The sequence below is a fragment of the Grammomys surdaster genome, unplaced genomic scaffold (assembly GCF_004785775.1).
Source record: "Grammomys surdaster isolate TR1022 unplaced genomic scaffold, NIH_TR_1.0 279, whole genome shotgun sequence".
Taxonomy (NCBI): domain Eukaryota; kingdom Metazoa; phylum Chordata; class Mammalia; order Rodentia; family Muridae; genus Grammomys; species Grammomys surdaster.
In genome coordinates this window covers 710824-735450 of record NW_021604720.1, presented here as the reverse complement: position 1 = coordinate 735450, position 24627 = coordinate 710824, and the positions used below count along the sequence as shown (strand labels likewise).

Sequence of the window (24627 nt, the reverse complement as noted above, 5' to 3'; positions counted from 1 at the left end):
AGGCTTATGCTTAAGCCCAAATAAATTCCAGTTGACATCTCCCTGCCTAAATCCTTTCCCCAAGATAAAATTATACCACACATATCAAAAATGCAGATAGAATAAGGCTTGCTGCCAAACATCCTTGAAGGCAGGGAGATACCTGGTGTGTGACACACATGGTCATATATCTGTACAATTGTAGAAATACATGTCTTTCAAGTTGTCTGAAAGCCAATGTGAAGTTCTCATATGTGGGCAGGGAAACTCAGACACAAAGATGTTTGGATAGAGAAGTTACATTAGAAAGATCCGAGAAAAAATATTCTACAGGAATTTGGTAATTATTGACAATACGTATATTTGCCTAGGTCCTTATTTTTATGAATATATATGTAAACTTGACTTTCCTCATAGTAGAATACCTTGGAAATTTGTTTTTTAAAATTAGGTCTCACTAGGGATTGAATCCAAAGAGCATCTTGTGAATTATCTGGAATGCTACCTTGTAGTCAGATACACTCATTTTCTATGCAGAATCCTGGGTACTATTACAAAGGCCTTGCTAGATTTGGATGGATTGTCCTGTAGAGACACAAAATGTTTATAGCCAAGGTGTGCAAGAATCAACGAGCCTTTATGTTCTGTGTTTTTCAGTCTATAGAGCATCTAACCTCTTGAATTGTATCATATTGGTTTGTTCAATGTAAAACTCAGGAGAAGCTGACACTGTTTAGATAAAAATGTTCCACGATCTCAGTGGATCCCTAGAGGACTAGACTATCAGAATCAATCTCTTCAGAGAAAATAAGCCTCAGTGTGTGTCACAGAAAGAAAAAATAAGAACATTTGGGCCCATGAAGTTCTCTCCATACATGTACTCCAAGAGCCCTGTCCCTATAACTACTATCCCCAAAATCATTTCACTTGTATATGAATGTGTCTGTGTACAATGGCTTAAGAACTGAAAGGTTTTTCTGTGAGAGGGAAGGAAAACCAGAGGAAAATATAAAAACATCTTGACATTTCTATTTTTCCATCCAAAGAAGAAAATTATATATTGAGACACTCATTATGACTCTTGCATGCCTAAATGAAGTTCTTCTGGCAAGAACATACCCAGTCATGGTGGAGACACAGTTTATTTCATAAAAAGAACACTAGGACCTTTGCACAACCCTGACCTTGAAAAGACACAAGGCTCAGTCATCCAGTCAACAAATGCTTTTGAGTATCTATTATGTGCTTGACAGTATACATTCTAAGCAAGATCAAACTGATAAAAATTATACATTTTTAACTATTGCTTTTTTAAATTTATATTTTTCCAGGCTATTGAGAATTGACCTGTACAACTTTGTTAGTAAAGAAAACTGTAACTAACACTAAAAGGCACTGCCAATGTGCAATCTCTTCTGTTGTAGGCTTGCAGAAGATACTGTGTATGGACTCACACCTGGAGATCAAACAGAGAAATCAATGGCTGAAACATAGGAACCACAACATATCTACTTGCTGATGTCTCTGAATTCTCTGTTTGAAAACATTTTATAATCTCATTTGGCAAGGTGACATTTACCAGGTGGCAAAGACCCTCAGCATAAACATAGAAAAGAAAAACAAACCATAATTTAAATAAAACAAAAAATAAAAATGACTAGTTGCTCAAGCCAAATCCATCCTTGCACCCACTGAGCTTAATCAAATATTATTGGAGGACTGGAAGGAAAAAGCTCTAGGGATATCAGAGCAGAAATTCCAATGGGGAAACGTTGGATGGAGACACATTTGCAGGGATTTAACTTGCTTTGTACAGGTTCTTAGAGCATTTGCTTTAGCTGCAGAGGGCTCTTTGATATCAGAATGCCTATAACTGGAATTAGAGTCTTTTCCAATAAAAAAATCCATTGGGTCTCAGGTCATGCCACACCACCTGCTGGTGCTGATGGGAAGCTTGAAATTATTCTGAGGTTTTGTGGCTTAAAGGACAGCATATTGCAGGTTATATTTCCCTCCCCAATTTCTACTTTGTCCCAAGGAAGATGAAGTAAGGCAGAATGAAAAAAATAAAACTTAGCATCTACTTGCAAGTAAACAAAACAGTAGCTTGGATCTCAACAATTGATTCAGTGGATCGGGGAAAAGACAATAGGAAAAATAATGTGCTGCGAGCCTCCTGACATCAGACCAAACATGCTTGCCAAAAAGAAAAGAAACAAAGCTTTAAGGTGAATCCCAGCCTACTTTCCTGAGCATATTTCTATGCACAAGAGTAGAGATGGGGTCCTAAGATGGAGTCCAGCTCCTTCCTATAGATGAGATATGGCTAACAGTTAGGAGAGACTCTGAAAGATCACACAGAACTAAAGAAAACACATATGAAAGATCACAGACTGCAAGCTTCAAATTACATCTTCTCAAAATAGGAGAAAAATGTACGTTGATACCAATTCAAAGACTGAAGGCTTGTGGGTAGAATGACACAAACTAATTGGAAAAGGTACAAGGGAAATCTCTGGGAAGATCAGACTTCCCAGATAACTAGGGTGTTGGTTCCATGCATGTGCTTATTAGTATTATACATATATGGTTCATGCATTTTGCTAACTATGAATTTCATCTCAATCAAAAAAGACTTTACTAACTTTAAAAAAAGAATACTGAAGAAAGATGAGAGAATGGAATGAAATTATATTTGGTAGCTCTATTGTACAGGACAAGACAAAGTAATTTGTATACATACATTTTACCATTAGATGCAAAAATAACTGTAGGAATATGAGTCTCTATTTAAAAGATACATTAAAATTGTACCTGTATGAGACCTGTTCTTGTACCTAACAAGGCAATATAAAAATTATCTTCTGTGAACAAACAGGCTTTTGGAAGATCATTGTCAACACTGCCAACAAGTAACTTGAACAAAATGAAAAAAAATACATCATGCTGGAGCTGACAGAAATAAAATTACTGAGGCCACAAACTCCAACAACTCATAATAACCCTGACAACCTATAAGACCCTGAACCATGAGGAGTATTTCTCTTTATGTTATATATGCAATTGTCATTTGAACTTGTAAAAAGAATATTTTGCCTGAATCTCTACTCATTTTTATGAAGAGCTGTATGATATACTCAAAGTATAAGCAACTCTGACTCCTGCTCCATCTGATATTGCATTGTGTTAGTATCAGTTATCATTTTATATGAGGACATTCCACGCCCCCTGATACAAGGTAAACTATACACAAAAGTGATTGTCATGGACAACAGAATACAATTTAAAACCTTTATCCCCGGACCTGTTCCTGAGCATATTTATTCTTATGTTCTTGATCTAAAAGTTTCTTGGGCTGACCTGGAATTCTCTGAACTCCCTTTGCCTTAAGACCTTAAGGTCTGTGAGAACAAGAATAAATAACAGATTCAAAGATGTGACTTTGGGTATTACCTTTGCAGCTGTCTACACAAGAATGCATCTCTTGTAACTGCCTTACATTCCACATCTTATCTTTATGGTTCCTTGTGGTTCTCCTAAGCCTTTCTAACATTTCCTTTGTTAGCTACTTAATATGCAGAAAGACAATCATTTGAAAATTCTGGTCTTGATACCTGAGAAAATAAGTCCTGATGATATCCTTGTTTAAAACAAATAAACTAAATGCATGTACATATATATATATATATATATATCTATATATATATGTGTGTGTGTGTGTGTGTGTGTGTGTGTGTGTGTGTGTGTGTGTGTATTATATACATAATTATGTCTGTATGTGTTGTGTTTTAAATTTTTAATTTAAATAATAGTTCTATGAGTGCTATTATTACATGTGCATGTCTCACACTTCAAACATGACTCAATTTATAATAGTTTTCTAAGGTAGAACCTGTAAACACCTGTTTCTTGGAGCCATACAGAAATTAATTTTTCCAAGGTAACATAGATACAGAGTGTCAAGGTATAAATACAGCAGACCTCGCCAACCCACATCAGTGTCTGTTCTACTATGCTTCATAGTTAAGGTAAGTTCGGGCTGAAGAGATGGTTCCATTGTTAGTGTGCTTGCAATGAAAACGTGAAGACCTGAGTTCAGATCACCAATACCCATATAACAATCCAGATATGGTAGCACATCCTTAGAATCTTAGCTCCAGGTGAGCAGAAACGCAAGGATCCATTAAACATCCTGGTCAGCCAATCTAAACAAATTGTGAGCTCCAGGTTCAATGAAGGAGCCCATCTTAAAAACTTAAAAGTGGAGAACAGTAGAGGAATACACAGGATAATCACCCTCTGGATTCCACATGGATGTGCACATGTACCTCTGTCATGAAGATATTCATACACATAAAATGCATACACACATAAGTAAGGTAACACGGAAATCATCTAGTCTAGAGAATGTGAGTATAAATAGCTGGGGATATGGAGAACTCTTCTCATCCCATAATAACTTAAGAAATTCTATTTCCAAATGCCTCACTTAGATGTTAAGTTAGAAACTCTTACAAGGTTCAGAATTTCAGAGGACAATAAAACTACAAGAAAGCCAATTCTTCATGATAGATGATTTTGTTGAACATGAAGATGTGTTCACTTGGAATTAAACACCTTTGTCCAATAATAAATGCACAATTCAGCTTTTATTTTCTAATAATTATCACAGTAAATCAAAGCTAATGAGACTGTGATCTTTTATATCAAGCAGTCTGGATTCAAGAATTCATTCAGCTGCTCCCTATGACTTCAGTTTTCTCTGTGTCACAGGCTAGAAATGATGTCCTAGTCTTAGGGACTTGGGACATTTAAAGAAATAAAGGCATCTTCATTAATGTCCTAGGGTAGAATATGATAAGGACTTAACTAATGTCAAATATCTTATTAGTATAATAATAAATCTGCCACCATGTTTCTAATTATTAGTGTCTTCCTATTTAAACCAATGTTTCAAAAAGCTAAATGAACAATTAAATTTCACAGTGACAGTTTTACTCTAAAGCAAATTAGTTAATGACTGTGTACCTTTTATAATAAGTTAAACACACTAATAGGCATCTTCAGACTTTAGCGTATTACAAACAAATTTCCAAGATCAATGCTCATCAATAATTCAATAACATTAGTCAAGACTCGGGTCCTACACATCTAAGGCACAGTAATAGATTAAAGGGGAATTGGGATTCTTCATCAAGAAATACAATGTGGGTTCTAATAAGAGTGATTAGGAAATGCAATATACCCATTTATATTTTTAAAGTATCTAACATGCAATAGTAATCAAGTAAATCAAAGAGTACAGTTTAAAGATGTGTAACCCTAATAATATGATGCTTAGAAAAGCATTTCTGAGAAGAAAATGTCTGCTGAAAACAGTGAGAGGCATCTGATCCCACCTGCCAGATAGAATGCTTCTTTTCCTTTGTGGCTCTTCTCTTCTGCACCATATTTCCCTACTAGACACTTACACATTTTTCAGGTGTATTCTTCAATGGAAATGTCCTTAATAGTATCTGCACTTCCTCATGAAGTTTTAACCCCCCCTACCCAGTTGCCTTTACTCTACTTTATGATTCCTGACCATAAAGTGCTCATTTCTTTTCTACTGAAATACTTTGATATGTGTCTTCCCCATGAGACTGCCATGTCTTATTCATGACTGTGTCTGTGAATAGGAAATAAGTGTCTACTTAATAAAATATGAAGAATATTCTGGACAACAAGTAATTGTCTTAAAAGTAAACTTAAATAAAGCTTATTGGCTGGCTGGATGAAAGGATAATACAGAGACTTGGAAACATATAACCAAACACATAAATGCACTTTACAACTATGATACTTATCTATGCATATAAAGCCTAGAGACAAATTAATATACATACATCTACCCACTTGTTTGCATAGTAAATAATGTAGATATTGCTGATTTTTTTTAAAACCTAGATAGGAAGTGTTTTTTTCTTTTTTAACAGTTTTAATCAATACACCAACTGACATTAAAAAAAATAAATAGACCAACACAATAAATAAAAAGCAAAAGGCCAATCAATGGCCAGGAGCGCAGCTTAACAGCCACTCCTGCAGAAAACTGTCTGAAAAGATGCTTCACGCTCCAAGATCTGCACGATCCACAGCTGCTCACTATTGATTTGTTGAACTCAAAGAACATCTATTATCACATGCCAGTGTGAACCCAGCAATTTCTCTACCAAGTAGCCTGCAATATACAGTTAACAGTATAGCACGGGAGAGCTGTCTGCTGAGGGTACTCGAGACCCCGCATTAATTTCCTTCTTTTTATCCCACAAAGCCAATACAAGTGTCTCATTCCTAAAGCCAGGCAACCAATGTGTGCTCAGGGCTTGTATGCCTTGGTTACCCTACATGTGCATCTCCAGAGCACAAAAGTAATAACAAAATCTGAGAATTGTCTGCAACTCCAAATGTTGTTACAAACATGGTCCGTGGTAAGAACACAGTAAAGGGGAGAGGAAAAATATTTGAAGGAGATTTTTTATGAAGTTCCTAGACACAACAATTTATATAGCTGTGTGGAGAACATAGATTTTGTGCAATGTGGAAGACAGAAGTCAACAGCAAGCTTCCAATGGGAGTTGTACTATCATACAATATGGTAAAGGATTCTAGATTCTCCTGACAATATAATGATGAGAGCATGCTAGAATTTCTCAGGCTCCTGGTCCTGGCTTAAAATTATATATATAGTATGATCTGAAAAGAATGTTTCTGTAAGAACCACTGTGTTTTAGCAGGAAGAAAAGAGGGGCTAATAAGCACCTACCCCTAGCAGGGAAGCCATTGACAATGATAGCTGCTAGGCAGGCTGTTAGGGGAGAGACGATCTGTTTTCTTTAAGGGTCAGTCCCCTGGAGTATTAGCAATACTCTAATCATGCGCTAATGGATAGACCCATGTCTAACCTATAGGAAACACATGGGCAGCACAAACTAGACACACTAAACTATAAGTTAAAAGAGGGTGCAAAGTTGGGAGGGTTTGTAGATGAATTTGGGATGAGTTAGAGGAAGCAGTTGGGCATGAATATAATCAAAATACACTGTATGCATGTATTAAATTCTCAAAAAAATTATCATATTAAAAAGACCATTTTACTAAGTTTCATTTCTTTTGCTGTTCCTTAACTGTATCCTCATATAGAAGTGTTATCAGTTGGGCCTCAAATAATGGTACTGACGCACAGAGAGAAGTCAGCCTCTTGGGTTTGACATTTTCAGAGGAGCTAGAGACTGTCTTCAGAGAATGTTACTTAGCAAATGTCTGTGTCTTTCCATAAATCCCTCATTAACTCAAAATTGCTTCTGATACTATCAAAATGGTCCCAAAGGCTGACTTCAGAGAAACAGTTCCTTGTGATTTTTCCTTTACATAAAGCAGTGGAAGGTCATATCTTAAACTGTGTGAAGCTGTTAGTAAATCAATTATACCTGAGTTTCTCATCATATGATTGCTTTTTCTATCCCACACAAGGGAGTCACTCTTACACACAGTAATAAGCTCCTGAAAATGTGTCACACTTTAACAATGATCACATCTTTGTGAGTTGATATGCACACCACCACACTCATCAACCCAACAAGGAAACACAAAGGATAATGGAATAAAAATGAAAGCCACCCATACTTGCTCTATCAAACCATAGATTAAAGATAGATTAAAGGTTTAAATGTACATCATACTCCAGGAAACAGTATCTATGTGCCAGAATCTCAAAATTATACAGAAAATAAAAACAACTTTGATGAATCTGCAGAGCTCATTAGTGTTAGAACCAACTTTAGAATAAATGATCCAAGACCCAGACACTTATACTTTTCTATAAATCTTTAAACATCACTTGGATATTATCAGCTAAATATCTATTTTGTAAAATATGAAACTTAGCCATTTCCCTGCTGATCAAGTTGCTATTCTTAGGTATACAGTAATAAATTGACATGATTTCTTTTCCACTAATTAAGGATCAATCTGTTTCACCAAAGCTTATAGAAAATGACAGATCAAATTCAAACTTTCCTTTCACCAAATGCTTTTTGTCATTGGATTTTATATCCAGCCAATTCACTTAGCATCATAGAAGCACTGCAAGATATATAATTTATTTTAAGTATATAAATAGGTGGATGAATGGATAAATGATATATAAATAGATGTAGAGATGATACATATACATACATAGATAGATACATAGAAGATACATAAATAATAGAAAGATATAATTAATGCATGGATGATAGAAAGCTAGATAATGCATAGAAGAAATATAATAGATGGAAGATAAATAATAGAAAGATTGAGATAGATACATAGGAGATGATGGGTAAATAGGTAGGTAGATAGATAGATAGATAAATAGATAGATAGATAGATAGATTGATAGGGCAGATTATATATAGATTATAGACAGGAATAAAAAGATATATAGATGATAGATAACTCATAGATAACAGAAATATAGATGATAATGAGGATAGATATATAGATAGATAGATAGATAGACGATAAATAATAGATAAAAATAGGTGATATGTAGATAGGCAATAAAGAAAATTGTACAGAATGTCCACTTTCCAAAAATTAAGTAAAGGCCTTATTTTATTGGTAATGAATATTTTTATTAATTTAGTCAAGATAGGGTTCTGATAACATGTTGGCTACCCAAACAATTAATCATTAAGGGACTCTATCCTCTTCTATATATGGTCTGATTCCAGTACTTCTCTATATTTTTTACCCTTCCTATCTTTTCTTATTAACTTATTTTATCCTTTCTTTTTCTTTTGATCCCTCTCCAACAAAGCTATAGCTTTATTTATGCAATACATGAGCTTATTGAAGACTTTTAGTGACACAAAACAATGATACTCCTCTACTGTTCACATAGACCAAGTTTCATGAATTTATTAACATAAAAATGGCAGAGAAAAACAGAGAGTAAGTTTCACATCAAGGGTATTTATGCAACAAAATAGCAAACTACAACTCTAAAAGCCAAGTTCAATATGGAAAACAATGGTTTATAAGATAAAGTAATGAGGCTGTTCTAGGCACAGCAAACTGGCTCTGATGCTAATTCTAAAGAGAAGATCCTACAAATAATTCAGATGTGAAACATTAGATGAAGGAATATACATTGCAATACTTTATTCACCCTTGTATTTTGACATATTTGATTGCATTTTGTTACAACTTCATAGTCATATCCAATGAGTGCATCTGGCTTCTATGTACTTAACTAGCTCAGTTATAAAAATGCTATGTGCCTTATTTACATACCACCGCCCAGTAACAGAAGTTCTTGTACACTCTCCTAAAGAAGGTAAGCCAAATAGAACGAATGAGTTCTATTTCTTAAGTCTTTCTTATGTCTTCTATAAGCAAAAGATGCATGAATGTTGTTAATAATATAACATCTAAAATACATTTCTCCAAGTATTCATGGTTTGAAACTTATATCATAAAAAGCAATAACATTTTACCAATTCTGGTCCAAATGCTTCATTGTATACCAACAAACTGCTCAAGTTACACTCAAAAATAATTTTCTCTGGGAAAAGCAAAAGCAAATCATTGAAATTTAGAAAGAACCTTTGTTAATCTTTATCCGAATACATTTGACCCATATGACAAAGCAACAAATCAATGACAGAAAAATCCATACGTACCTTAGAAAGGTTGTGCACACCGATGATCATTAGAAAAACTTACTTTTTTGCCTCTTCTGTGTGCAGTCTCTTCCTGGTCATTTTCCCTACCTGCTGTTGGATATATGTGCAATGGTAATACACTTGAGAGGTTAAAGAGACATTACACCGCCAGGGAGAGGAAACAAATGGGTCCTAGTACATCTTTCACAGACAAATTGGAGAAAAAAAGTAAAAGCAGATAGCACAATTCCTCCTGGTACTGGATCGGCCCATAACTATCTGTTTCAGAGTTGAATAGCGTTTCTAAATCATAAATATGGAAACCAGATTCTTAGTAACACTGAAGTACCCGGGAAAAGCAATTGATGCCAAGCCCTTCTGCAGGTATCCTAGCACATAATATTTTCCTCTAGATTGCCAGATTCTCATTTGTTCTCCTTATGATACTAAAGACAAAACTGAAATGGAAATTGCAAGAGATTCCTACACTCATGGTAAAATCCGATTAATAAGGAATCAGGTGAAACTAAGTAGGCACAATGGGATATATATATATATATATATATATATATATATATATATATATATATCCCCCATGAGTACTCCTCAATATGATTTCACTCTTTAATCAAGTAACCTTGTGTACTTGTACTTGTTTTATACCAAATATTCCAATGAGTTTAGATTATAATGTTCATGTCTACTGTGACGGTTGTGTTTAGAAAGATCAGATAATCAGAAGGGCCATCTAAGGTTAGTCAGGTTCTTTTGACAAGATCTTGAATAGGCCATGGTTAGGAAAATGCCACAATAATGAGGTAGAGTGACAAGGTGACAAGTGATAGATACTCATGATATGAAACATCTTCAGTACCATCACTGGGTCACATCCATGAAACCAGTCCTTTCTTAGACCTAAACCAGTGTACCTGCTAGACCACTAAAGGACAAAGTTGTAATCATAGGCACTCTTAACATAAACTAAATATGCTCTGTGTGTGTATCATACATAAAATTAGAAATGTTTATATATAAAGGACAGTTATGTGTATTATTATTTTCTACATTCCCCTTTAAGATTTCCCAGAACCACTTGAAAATATCCCCAGTAGAAAAAGTGTACACTCACGATCATTGCACTGGTTTCCAGAATATGATGTCATGGAGCAGTCACAGGTGAAACCTTCCCACTGCTGCATGCAAACCCCCTGGTTGGCACATGAATCCTCCTGACAGGTTGTACTGGGTCCTGGGAGTGCACAAAAATAGAGGGTGTGGGGAGAGAAAGAGGAATAGGACAAACATTAAAAAAAATAATCAACTAAGATGTCACCTAAATCTACCACCATCATGCCCCGATACATTCAAAAACACAACCATCAAAAATATCAACTCCATCACATGCAACAGAATTCAGTATATACAAAGTATGACAGAAATACATACTTGGTCACACATTATCAATGATTACACAGAAAAGGGAGAGGGCTGAACACATGTTCTCCTTTAGGTAGACTTTGCATAAAAGTTTCATGTTCTATCATTCAACTAAAAGGATACTTCATTTGGAGCAGGGATTTGTCCTTGAATAATGCTAAAGTAAAAAATATGTATTCCCATAATTCTAATTAAATAAAGTACAATGTTTTATTCCAAAACTAAAAGCCCCTAAGTCTGTTCTGTAACACTACAGTGATAAGAAGTATAAAGGAGGAGAAGGAGAAAAAATTAGCTCAAGTGTGCTGTGTCCTATAGGTGTTAAGCAATTTATGTAAATTATGTTATTAAGTCCCCCCAGAAGCACAAATAGATAATTATGATAAACTCCACTCCATAGATTTATAGCAATACACCAATTTACCCAAAGTCCCATATTTCTTCAAGAATGCTAATGCCTACTTTAAAGAGACTAATACTGTGACTACCTCTTCACCAGAGATTCCCAGAGTAAAATCTTTAGAACAGTCATTATTGGTAGAATTAGAAATTCTTGGGGCCCACACTCAACCTGATGAACTGGAAACTTTGGAGGAGAAAGAAATCCATCTGCACAACCTTCAAAAATTCTAATGCAGCCCACAGTTTGAAAGTTACCACACTGCAGCACACTGTTACTTAGAGATTTAATATACAGGATAAGGTGTGTCTGTCCCTGGGGTGTTTCTAGACTAGAAGATGTAAGAGAATTATTTTGACTGTAAGGAGAAAGTAGTAAATTCTAGGTAATTTTCTTTCATTATTATTTCTATTTTTTTGTGACCTTATCTAATTTTATCTAAATTTAGTGGTACATGTACATAATTTATAAGGTAGTATATCTACTTTCAAGGCATTCTAGGAATCTATTTGTTTACCAGACAGGAGTAAAAAAGAGCATGATAGAAGTTTTGCAATCTCATTCCTACAGACTACCATTAAAATCATTCTTTTTGGTTAGTCTGAAGCCAATCTTTAATCATTCTCTTTTCATTCTTACCTTATACTTTGGCCTTGGGTTAGGTATAAATAGTAATGTCTGAGCTAACAAAAATAGTGTGAAATTCAGGATAAGTCCAGATTCCCCAAGTTCCTCTGTCAAGGAGATGGGCCCTGTGGCCCAGCCAATGTATAAGTCACGAACCAATGCATAAAAGCACTTGACAGAGTGAAGAAAATATATTTATTGCAATTACTGCATCTTTTGCATTTTCTAAGCTAAGCTTCACACAGGCACAGAATACTAAATGTGACCATGCTGGATGTTCGAGAGAGATAATGTACTACAGAGGGTTCACCATCTAGGTGGCAAGACATTTTGTACTTATTCATAAATGGTGGAAGCAGAACAAGCCATCACTCATGAGACAAAGCTATTAGAATATGACATAAGAAAGTTCAGGACAATTACTAACACTGAGGGAACAGCGCCACTGCTGGGCTTCTGCAGTTCCTATTTGCCATGTGGTTCCCCCATGTGGAGATGAAAGGAGGTACATGGCCATGTTCTCAGTGGGTCTTAAACTTGAGCATTGTGTCCTGCAAGTTTCATTAACAATGGGAAATCAGGACAGCTTCTTTCAAAGGATAAAAGTGTCTGAGAAATCCACAGGGCTCCCTTGCCAAACAGCTCTCACCAGACAATGGACTAGTAATTCAACTGTGCTCAAGAATCGGAAACACATGGAAGGCTTCCCCTTGAAAGGCAGAAACTTTGCGAAAACACAGCAATTTCTTACATGGTTACTGAATCTAGGGAAAAGCCATTCTCCTCCCCTTTAACTGCCATATTTTAGCCATTTTTAAGGACCAGCCTGCACAACACCCCCAGATCAAGCATTCTCCAATAACTTCAAGCAGGATTCTTTTCCTTCTTAGTGGCCACACACTTATTATCTGTAGCATTAATGTCTCCATGTGATAATGTTCAGTTTAGCATTTTATTATGCATTCTGCCATCTTCTACTCTTGTTAGCACCTAATTTTTTATGTATCCATTTTTAACTATTTGTTATTAAAAGACCAATTGCTGCATGCTTTTTAGAAGTCACGGATTGTGGTTCGGGTCGGTCCTTTCTGCATTAGGAATAAATGCATTCAAAGAAAGTACTTACATATTAACTGCTTGGTTCATACTTTTCATTTGTCTCATATTTTTAAACCCTGAATAAGAAGGTAAGACTTTAGTCTGCAAAGAGAACAGACGTACGTCTTTTGCATCCATTAAAAGGTTGCTCAGGAATCAAACAGAGAGAGAAATACAGATCATTTCTAAATTCTTCTATGCTGTTCCTCATCCCATAAGGGTAAACATCATGCAGGTAGCACTCAATAACTGGCTGCATTATCACTAACCAGCCGAATGTTCAATGATTTCACATCACTTCACAACCAAACATGGAGCTCCTTTCAAGGAGTCTCCTGCCTTCTATCTCTGTCATACTACCTACTAGCTGTCTACTGGTCACAGTTTATTAGCCCCATTCCCACCTCTCTAACATGCTGATATTCAGACTGTTGTCACTGACTTATGCCGTGAGTGAACATCCCAAAGCTAGTGAAACAAGCACATTTCCAGGCCCCAGGTAGCCCTAATGCTTGGAGGCCGGATCAGGAATCTGAGTTATATCAGGCTTTCCAGAGGTTTCTAACACCTTGTCTCACAGTCCAGGTCTATTGTTCCAGACTTGCAGCCTATCTTGATCCTCAACCTCTTTTGTCCCTATTGTAGCCAGAGGGTGAACAACTCCTCATGCAGATTTTCAATACCATGCTCATCAATTATTCAAGTTTCAGCTCAGAACAGAGCATGTTCAAGCTACCCTATGAGGAAGCCCCTACCCTTTCAGTATCACCATTTCAGTCATCAGGTCTTCCTGTCTGTTTTACTTAACAACTACATGACCTATTAATTAAATCGTTTGTTGAATTCTTTCTGCTAATGGACAGATAACACTTGCATATTTATGATTCACAGTGTGTTACTTTGTTTATATATTTACAACTTAATCAATTAATTCAGGATAACTAATCCACCACCCCATATGCTGATCACTTCCTGTATGGTTAGAAATAGATTTCAAATCTGCTCCATTTGGAACTTTTAAAGCACTCAATGCATTGTAACTGACTATAATCACCAATCTGTGCAATGCACCACCCAGGTTTAGTCCTCTTGTCGAGCTGAAGACTTGGATCAATATATCCATCCTCTACATCGAATTCCTCTCCCAGCCTCTGCATCTGTCATTGCTATTATTTACATTGTAAGCAAATGAAATTACATATTTGCCTTCCTTTGGTTACTAATTTTACTTGGCACAATCCCTTTCATTACCATTGTCATGAATACGGTCTTTCCTTTTTCTCTGTGCATGTGTATGTGCACATGGGTACATGCATGTGTAGGAGTAGAAGTACACATGTGTGCATGAGCTTAAAGAGGTCTGAGATTATTCTCAGATACTGTTCTGTAAGTGTCATGCACATTATTACTGGCCAAGAACTCACCAGTCAGAGTAAACTGACTGACCAAAGAGCCCCAAGAATCTGCCTATTTCCACTTCTGCCTATCTGTCACTTGCAGTGACCTTATTGCAGGTACTCACCACCATGCCCTGATGTTTTGTCTGTTGGTTGTCTTTGTTGTTGTTGTTGTTCTGTAGTATTTTTACTAATTCCTTGGCATTTTCATACAATGTATTTCAATCATATGCACTGCCTACCCTTTTATTCCAGCTACCTCCCAACCTTTTTGAACAAGGGCTCTAGGTCTTGAACTTGGGTCCTTGTGCTTGCACAGCAAGCACTTTATCAACTGAGTTATGTCCATAGCCCAGTGCCTTACTTTCTAAGGGCTGAATATTTACATCTGAGTCATTTTGCTTTAACTACTTATCTGATGACCACGCCTAACCCAATTCCATTTTTAGCTATTATATAAAACGTTGCAATGAACATCAGAATTGAGACATCTCTTTGACATATTGATTTTAATTCCTTTGGATATGTGCCCAGAAGTAGTATCGTTAGATCATATGTTAATTCTATTTTTAGCTTTCTGAAGAACTTCCCTACTGTTTTCTGTAATTACTGCATTAATTTACATTCCCACCAACAACATAGTGATTCTCTCTTCTCCATTTTCCTGCCAATTTATCATTTTTTCCATCACAGTCATGCTAACAGATATGAGTTACTAACTTGTTATGGTTTAACATCTGTTTTCTCAATGATTTGAGGTGAAAAGGTTTTTATATTCCTGATACATATTGGTGTTTAAATCTTTTGTCCATATTTTCAATGGATCATTTGTTTGCCACTACTTGATTGTGTTCTTTATACATTTGAGGTATTTACCTATCAACAAATATTTGATTTGCAAATGTTTCTTCATAATCCCTAGGTTGTATCCATACTCTATTAATTATTCTCTTGCTATGCGAATGTTTTGTAGTTTGGTATAATTCAACTTTTTTATAAATTCATATATTTACACACATATATATCTGTTCTCTGTATTTTTGGTATTATGCAGGAAACCTTGCCAAAACAAATGTTATAGAGCATTTTCTATGTTTTCTTCTAATGGTTCTATAGTAGTAATTGGATGTTTAATTCCTCAAAGGCTGAGGTCCTATTTAGACCACATTTACACCTTGTATTTCTAATGTAACATTTGGTCTAGAACAATATTTCTCAACCTGCCCAATGTTACAACCCTTTAATAGAGTTCCTCATATTGTGCTGACACTCCCAATCATGAAGTTATTTTTGTTGCTGCTTCATAACTATAATTTTGGTTACTGTTATGGATTGTAGTGCAAATATTTTTGGAGATAGATGTTTGCTAAAGGGTTGCAACCTATGAGTTTGAGAACTATATATGAATTGAGGATTCATGAGTCAGTAGTGACTGAATACAGGATTATAAGTAGGAAAGAGAGGTCAGTGAGAGGGATGGAAGAGGAGGAAAGGAAAGAAGAAGCAAAACAAGGTTGGAGAGAAGAGGGGGAGAAAGAAGGAGAGAAAGTGAGAGAGAAAGAAGGAATAGGGGAAGCTAGAGAAGGAGAGGGAAGGACTTATTAGTGTTTAAAGCCAATTTTTCCTGAAAAAGTAATTTTCTCTAGAATTTATTAATTCTAGTTTATATAAACAAATGTTGGCTTGTAGCTTGCTTTTTGGGTTGTTTATTCATTTGATTGTTTGAGTTTTATTGTTTTGTTTTTTGTTTTAGCTAGTATATGGTAAACCATGGTTTTTCTTCTAACTTAAAAATGAGGTACATTCTGCTGAGTCTGGTGGAACACACCTTTAATCTCAGCACTTGGGAGGCAGAAGAAAGTGGGTCTCTGAGTACAAGGCTATCTAGGTCTACAAAATGAGGTCCAGGACATCCAGGGCTACACAGTGAAATCCTATCTCAACAAACAAAAAAAAAAAGCAAATCAAAAACCAACAAAGATAACTATAGATACATTCAGGTTCACCATATATTGAAATGGGGTTCTCTTTTTTCACCATACCCAGATATAGTGAGAAATAATTATACCAAATGAAAAACTGAGTTAAATATAGAACAAAATTTCTAAATGATATTAGTTATAATAACTTATTAGCAAAGTATAATTTATGGCCATGTATTCAGTGAACATAGATGTTCCATTCAATAGTTATTCCATATAAGTAATAACTCTTGGGAAAAAATGAAATTAAAATGATGTGCCATGTAGGTCACAATGGTAGGTGGGGGACCTTTTCAACAATGTTTCCCACTGTATAGCCTTTGATATCAGCTAACCTTCACTAAACAAGACAATGGCTATGAACAGCATGGCATGTTATTAGTGTGCTGTCTAATTCTTAGCTTTAGTTTCACTGCCCAAGGAAACATAAAGTTGTTTGTTTCTTTTATTCTGTTGTTGTTAGATGATAGTCTGACAGCTGCCACAAATGGATCCTTCTTGATCTGGAATTGTTTTTCTCTCCCAAGAACTGCCCTATGCTCCCATTGGATAACCAATCCTCCTCAAATATACCTCTGAGGCACATGCCTCCTGGTTTTGTCACTTCCTCTTCATGTTCTAGAAAAGGAAGTTAACAGAGGATATTTTATATTGACAGATCCTTGAAATGAGAAAGCTCATGACCCTGGTAATGGAATGGACTGTTGTCTTCCACTGCCTAAGCAGAATGTAACCAAACATAGGTCTCAGTGTCCCAATTTACTGTTGATGAACACTGCTGAGCCAGCATCAGCGTCTTCCCTGAAGGTAGAACTGGGACCACGTCAGTGCTCACTAAGGCATCACCGTCTCTCTTATCAAAGATGTTCATTTACTCATGGCTTCTCAGTTGGCAGCTGAGAAAATCATACAATCAGTGTGACAAGCAGCAACACGTTAGTGGCAATTTCAGTAACACCTCAATGCTCTTTAGCTACTTCATCCAATCTCTGATACACTGAGAATACTATACTGCAACATGGCCCAAAAGGGGGTTCAAATTTAAGATGTGCTTATGAAGCTTTCCTCCCCAGCAGCCTCTGACCCCTGGTCTGTGTTTAACCGAAAACAGCTGAGAAAAATGGGTTTGTTTCATGCATTGACTTTAGTGGTATATAATGATCCCAACATTGTCTTTGGAAGTTACCTCATGTTTTGTCTTGGCAATTGGCTTACAGAGCTGCTAAGAATCTCTTTTTATAGAACATGTCACACAACACCTAAGTCATCAAAGATTCATGAACCAAATCCTATGCTTAAATGTTAAGAAAAGTAATATTCCATGACAATGCGGAGGCAGGAGTTCACACTGTCCCAGGTAGAGGAGGGATGAAAGAAAGAAAAAATCAGCTGTTATCATAATCCTTCTTGCTTCAGTCCCTCTATTCTTGGGGACCCTGAACCATAGTTACCCAATGATGATATCACACCCAATTTTAAGAACAAAGATTTTAAAGTTAGTTATCACATGATGTAACATGAACACATGAAGCAAATCCATTTGCCTTAGATCCTGCCGGTTATACATGGACCGTGGATCAGAGGCTGCTGGGGAGAACAGCTTGATCAGGACAACCTAAGTATCAACTCCTTCTCATACCCATGCTGCAGATTTTATTATTCCCCCCTTAGTACTGATTTTGTATTGTGTTGGGGCAATACAGGGTAGGTAAAAAATAAATTTGTGTTAGTGTGTGTATGTGAGTGGGAAGAAGAGGAGAAGAATGAAGAAGGGGAGGAGGGGGTGGAAGAAGGGGAGGAGGGGGTGGAAGAAGAGGAAAAGGAAGAGAAGGAGGAAAAAGAAGAGGAAGGGGAAGAGGAAGGAAGGAGGAGGAATGGTAGAATAGTGTGCTGGCTAGTTTTATGGCAACATGATACAATTCACAGTCATCTGAGAGGTGGACATATCTATTGAAAATAGTCTCTATAAGATCTTGCTTTAGGAATGCAGGTTAAGCACTTTCTTATCTAGTGATTTATGTGGGAGGGCCCATGCTCTTGTGGGTAGTGCCACCCATGAGCTGATGGTCCTAGGTACTATAAAAACAAGCAAGCAAACAAATAACAAAAACAGGCTGAGCAAGCCAGTGAGCAGCACCCCTTCAGGTGGTGCTCCTCTATCTGAGTCCTGCCCTGTTTGAGTTCCTGTCCTGATCGCCTTTGCTGATAGAGTATGATACAGAAGTATAACCAAAATAAACACTGTCCTCCCCAATTTGCTTTTGGTCATGCTGTTTCATCACAGCAATTGGAAGCATAACTAGGATAATGGGTATTGAGTAAATAGCATTAGAACTAATCAAAATAATATTTTATAAAAACTCTCTCCAGCTTAAAGTCAGCCAGATACTTTCTAGTTATCTATGTAATCTGTGTACCTAGAGTATAGTCAGATACAAACTTAAAACCTATGACATAGTAGTAAAAGAAATGTAGCTCTAAAGTCCAGCTCTAGCATTTACTATCAATATAAATGTGGCCTATCTAAACTTAATTTCTGCACTTTTATGATATAAAGGAGTCTACTTCATGTGGTGAGGCTTAAGTGAAATTACTTACGTAAAGTTTATAAATAGGATAACAGCATAGGCCATAGAATGGCAGGATATAATTTACAAGTCTGTAGCATTTTCCTTAACTCAGCCACTTTCGCTACATGACATCATCAGTTCTCATGAATAGGAAAATTGGCCTTTTTCTTCCTGCTTAAGTGAGTATGAAGTCAGTTAGGTGCTCAGAAATACAACATATTACGTAGCTAAAAGGTCATATTGACATAATCCCTCATCCTTGAGGGACAGAACCAAAACTGCTATAGGATGTTCAGCTTAATTCTTGTCCACCTTATGACTTCCCATAACGCAAACAATTTTTGAAGAACTGACTTCTTTTAAGTCAGGTGATATATCTCATAACATAAAATATAACAGAGAATGTGATTCAGCTTTGAGGAAAATGAGGTAAAGAATGAACTGTATTCCTTCTAACAAAATTGGAAAATTAAAAATATCCCTCACAAACTAAGGGTAAATGTCAATGTCTTCTAAGAATGCCTTAACAGAGGGCCAATGAGATGGCTTAGTGGGAACAAAGGCACTAATGGACAAAGTTGACAACTCTTGGTTTCTTTCTCAGGACCCACATAATGGAAGGTGAGAACTTGCTGTCAAGCATTGTCCTCTGAACTACACTACACATGCATGCACTCGTGTGTATCTACTCACATACCACTTGGCTACATAAGTAAATAAATCAATGCAGTATAATTTAGGAGGTGAAATTTTTAAAAAAATAAAATGCCTTAACAGAACTTAAGATCTTAAAGGCATTCAAACCCCAAAATATTAACCTTCTACAAATAGCCAGCATATAACCCTGAGCTAATTAAGCTTAGCTGCCTCGCCTTCTATCTTACTGTCCGAGAACAAGAAAAGCTAACATTTTTAGTAAAGGAGACATTGAATTCTAAAAAAAAGACCTGCTAAAGAAAGCAGAAGGAAGAAGTGATTCTGACGAACTGTCTGGCTTGATGAAGCCTGCTGCTTTATTCCCCATGGTTTCAGTCTGTTTGTTTCTTTGCTTGTTTTGCTTCTTTCTTATATAGGAGAGGTTTTGCAGAGTTTTTTCCTTCTCCAGTGAGATCAACCTTGAAAACCTAAAGAAATAATCAATATACTTCCGAGTGTTCCCATAAGATGACCATGCTATGAATGGGTGACCAAGACAAACCTCAAACTGATGGTATCTCTATTCCACTGAGTAGGACTCACAGCCTGCCTGCAAGCTCATATAGACCATAGTGTGAATGCAAGATGGTCATGGATTCTTTGCAATCTTTTGTCATAATGTGTCTCTGTTATCAAGCACAAGCAGGAAAAAAAAAAAAAAAGCTTGTTTTCATCCTGGATACTCTGAGCATCTTCTGAGAGGGATTTTTTCCCTTTCTTTGGCCAGTGGAGTAGCAGAACCTAGGAATCTGCCCTTTCTCCCTGGAATACGCACCTTCACTTCTCATCTTGCTCTCTGTCTCAGTGCCTATCCTTCTCATCAGTTTCTACTCAGGAGGAATGGGCCAGGAAATCTCTACATGATACAAATCAGACCCAAATATCAGTTTCTCTCTTATAGCAGCCTCAGGATAAATCCAACTCCTTACAAGGAATGTCAGTTATTCTATCTCCACTCCTGCCCCAGAATCATCTATTGCATCTCCACGTGCATATTATTTTAGTTTAACTGGACTATCTTTAGTTCCAGCCAAGCTCTTAAATGAGCTTCCTCTATAAATTCACCTGAGAAATACATGCTATTTAGTCTCAGGTAAAATTCTGCCTGAGATATTATCCCTGACTACATTTAACCATTCAGTCTAGTCAATTTCCTCCCTGCTCACATGACACCATGTATAACTCCAGGATAGCTGTTTTTATGTAATTATTGGCTGCTTTCCTGGCTTCTCTGATATGTAGACAGCATAATCTACACTCCTAGATAAATGTGTGATATATGGGAACAACTGAAACCCTCCCGTTAAACCAAGAAGCATAATCATTAAGGAAGTTTTTTTTAATTAAGTAAATAAAAAACAATCCAATAGCATAAGCTATAGAACTCAAACTATTGATTATTAACTCAGACTACAAATGTCACTCCTCATAGCTCATTCTTATATACATTTTAGAGTCTCTTTGCCTCTGCCTTGTAAACTGCCCCGTTTCTGTATTATGCTTTTCCTGCCATTGATACTTAATGCTACAAACCATCTCTGTCCACAGGTTATCGCTGAATATGTCAGCTTATGAGTAATATCTATACACTATTGTCAAGAAAACTAAAACTGAAAATGAGTGTATACTAGAGTTAGGTTGCCAGAAAACAGGGAAAAAGTAAGATGATCCAAAATAATTACAAAGAATATAAGCTCTTGAGACAAACAAGAAACTCTTGTATCATTACAAGAAGAAAGTAACTTTATGGCAACATAGGAGTGATTTAAACTCAGGTTTTACTGTTACTGATGAGGCTTTTGTAAAAGGGGACTGTTAAGATTCTTTGATATCTTTTCTTCCCCAATATGTATACACTTGTCAGACAATTTATGATAACTAGAGAGACCAATCACTCCTTTATAGAACTTTCAAAAACCATGTTTCCATCTTGGTGTAGTTTTGTGTTTTAAATGTGAAATGTTCCCTGATCTCCAAGCTTGAACACGTGATTCCAGGTTGGTGGCAGTTTTGGGGAAGTTGAAGAATCTTTAGGGAATACATCATCACAGGAGGAAGTAGATTATTGAAATAACCAAGCTTAAAGTTTGGTAGCTTGGGCCAAAGCCTCATCCAGTCTCTGCTTCCTGACTAGGGATGCAATGAGACCAGCCCCTCACGCTCTGCCAGCACACCTTTCCTGCCATAATGAACTGTACCACTTCTTCAACCAGGAACCAAACTAAACCCCTCTGCATAAGCAGATTTTGTCAGATACTTTTTTCACAGCAAGGAGAGAAGTTAATTAACACAGACGGGTACTTTTAGATGATTTTGCCACATACAGAGTCCCTAATGAGAGTCTCTGAGCCAGTGTCTAGAAATTCAAAATCTACGTAGTTAATATATTGAAGAAGAGTAAAATTGAGGATGATATATAGTTTTCTCATTTAACCTATTAAATCTGGTCCAAAGGATCTTTAATCACTTTAGACTATCATATACTGTACATTGAATCCGCTTCTTCCTTCTGCTTCCCGCCCCCCCTTGCTTCCAGAAAAATATGCTGTGGTCCCTTTTTCAACAGTTGAGCATTAGTGTTGTACTTGCTTGTGTGTCTATGTGAGAGTATGGGAGCCCCTGGAACTGGAGTTGCAGACCATTGTGAGCTTTTGTATAGGGGCTGCGAATTGAACTCAGGTTCTCAGGAAGAGGAGACAGTGCTCTTAACCACTGAGCCATCACAGCAGCCCCACAATTGAGCATGCTGCCTAAAACAATATTACCCAAAAGAGCTGCCTGCTTTAAAACTGAATGCTCTTTAAAAGTACGCTTGAAGTTCAAGGTATGTGTTCTTTTCACTAATTGTAACATATACCAAGACACATTTCAATTTGCTATGAAGAGATGATGTGAAAAGAACTGCACCCAATCTAATGATACTGTTAGTTGATGTATGTGTCCCTGCCTCCCTGTCCACATCCCGCCCCCCACCCCAAAGATAGACAATAGCATATCTACCCACATGGTGTATAACAAGGAAGTCACAGTAAAAGAAATGATCCTAAAGATGAAATGCCAGTTTCAAAAGGTACCTTTGCCTTCACTATTTTTCACAATTTGGCCTGATTGCAGATTTTGCAGTGGGCATCTGAGGCTTTATGCCCTGCTTGCCATAAGAGATCTAAAATGCTCTGTTCTTCCTTTGCTATTCTGAGTCAAAGCAGCCTGACCCAACAGCAATGACAGGCCATTATTGACTTTGCAAGGTGTCTTTTTGAATGACAGTAGCAGTGGCTTCTCCCGCAGATATTCACTGACATCCCCCAGTCAGGTGTCCTTTGTAGGGTATTCAGGATAAAACCAACAGACCCTCTGTTTCCCCAAGAGTATTTTTTCTGCTTAGATCACACAATAGGAAATTAAAGTACCCAACCAAAATCCCCAAAAGGAAATATAAATTTCTGCAATGCTTTAATGACATTAATATCTCCTGCTTGTCTAAAATATTTCTTTAAAATGAGTTAAGAAAAAATGATATGGTCATTCATTAGGTCCAAGCACTTAAATGTTCCACTCTAGAAAATGACCTTCCTGACCTAGAGAGCAATAAATTAATAACTCAAGTGGTCCTTTCTTCCTCTTCAAAGATCTTCCTTCTATCCATGCTGAATAACTTAAAAGGAGCCAGGCCCTCCAAGGCACATACAAGGAGAAACGTTAGTTATTTTCAGAATGGATCCCGTTCACAGACAGTGATAGCACAGGATGCTTCAAATCTCTTTGGTCCTACCCAGAATGGAGTCATGTTTTTATCCTCATAACATATCTTTTGTACAATAGTATTTCATGTGTACTTTTTGGTTTTCTGTCACCCTTTTGGAAGAACACTGGCTTCAGCCCCCTCCCCAACAATGGCTGCTGTCTAAGAAGTGTGACAGCTAGAAACCCTCTAATGTAACAATACCAAGGGTCACACAGGTTATCTTTCAGTCCAAAGTGGTACAAGAGCCTTCTCTACCTTGCAGGTCAGCTTTGGTCAACGCAACTTTGTTAGCAAAAGAACAGAAAAAGCGAAAACAATAACCAAAGGTTAGTTAGAGTAGAGTTAACTGGGTAACATTACAGAAATAAAAATGCAGTCTGCATAGCCGACATCACTCAGACAGACACTTGAAATGCTCTACAAGGTCACCAGAGACAGCACAGACACAAGGATGCACAGACCAGGGCAGAGCAGGCCTCTTTGAAGCCAAGTCAGCAGCACTGGGGCAGGGAAACAGTGAACTTGACAAAGCACAAGCGATGGGCAGGGAGAGCCTTCCCACACGTACACAGCCAACCCCAAGGCGTTCAGTCTAGAGATAAGGGCAGCATGTGGCTAGACTGAAAGACACATGTGCACATTCAAAGCCCACAAAAATACTTTGGAACATTAAGGAGTTGAGCACGGGAGAGTCACCAGGCCACCCCAATCCCCTTACACCCTTGAAAAGAACACCAAAGAATATGGCACCAGAGTCATGCATTTCTACCCAGATGACCCACTGGGGACACCAAAGAGCCTAATTTATTTAATTTGTAGGAATATAAGCAAATGTTTGTGGGCAAAAAGGCAAAATGAATGTCCTTTTTATTTTTTTTAATTGATTCATGCTATTTCCACAATGAAGCAAGTAGTGTTTTCTCTCAGATGTTTACCCTCCACAACTGTGCAATAGAACTTCTGTTCAGCATGCCTCAGCCTCAACAGCTAAGGTGATCTCAACAGGT

The 24627-nt window shown here is 36.9% G+C and overlaps 1 protein-coding gene across 1 annotated transcript in view; it reads right to left on the bottom strand.

The window, feature by feature from the left end:
• The window catches only part of Nrxn3 (neurexin 3), a 1478337-nt gene that overhangs the window by 764291 nt on the left and 689419 nt on the right, over positions 1 to 24627 (bottom strand). The window contains exon 13 of the mRNA XM_028777283.1: positions 10798 to 10917. Within this exon, the coding sequence (XP_028633116.1) occupies positions 10798 to 10917 (120 nt within the window). The remainder of the gene's footprint in view (positions 1 to 10797; positions 10918 to 24627) is intronic.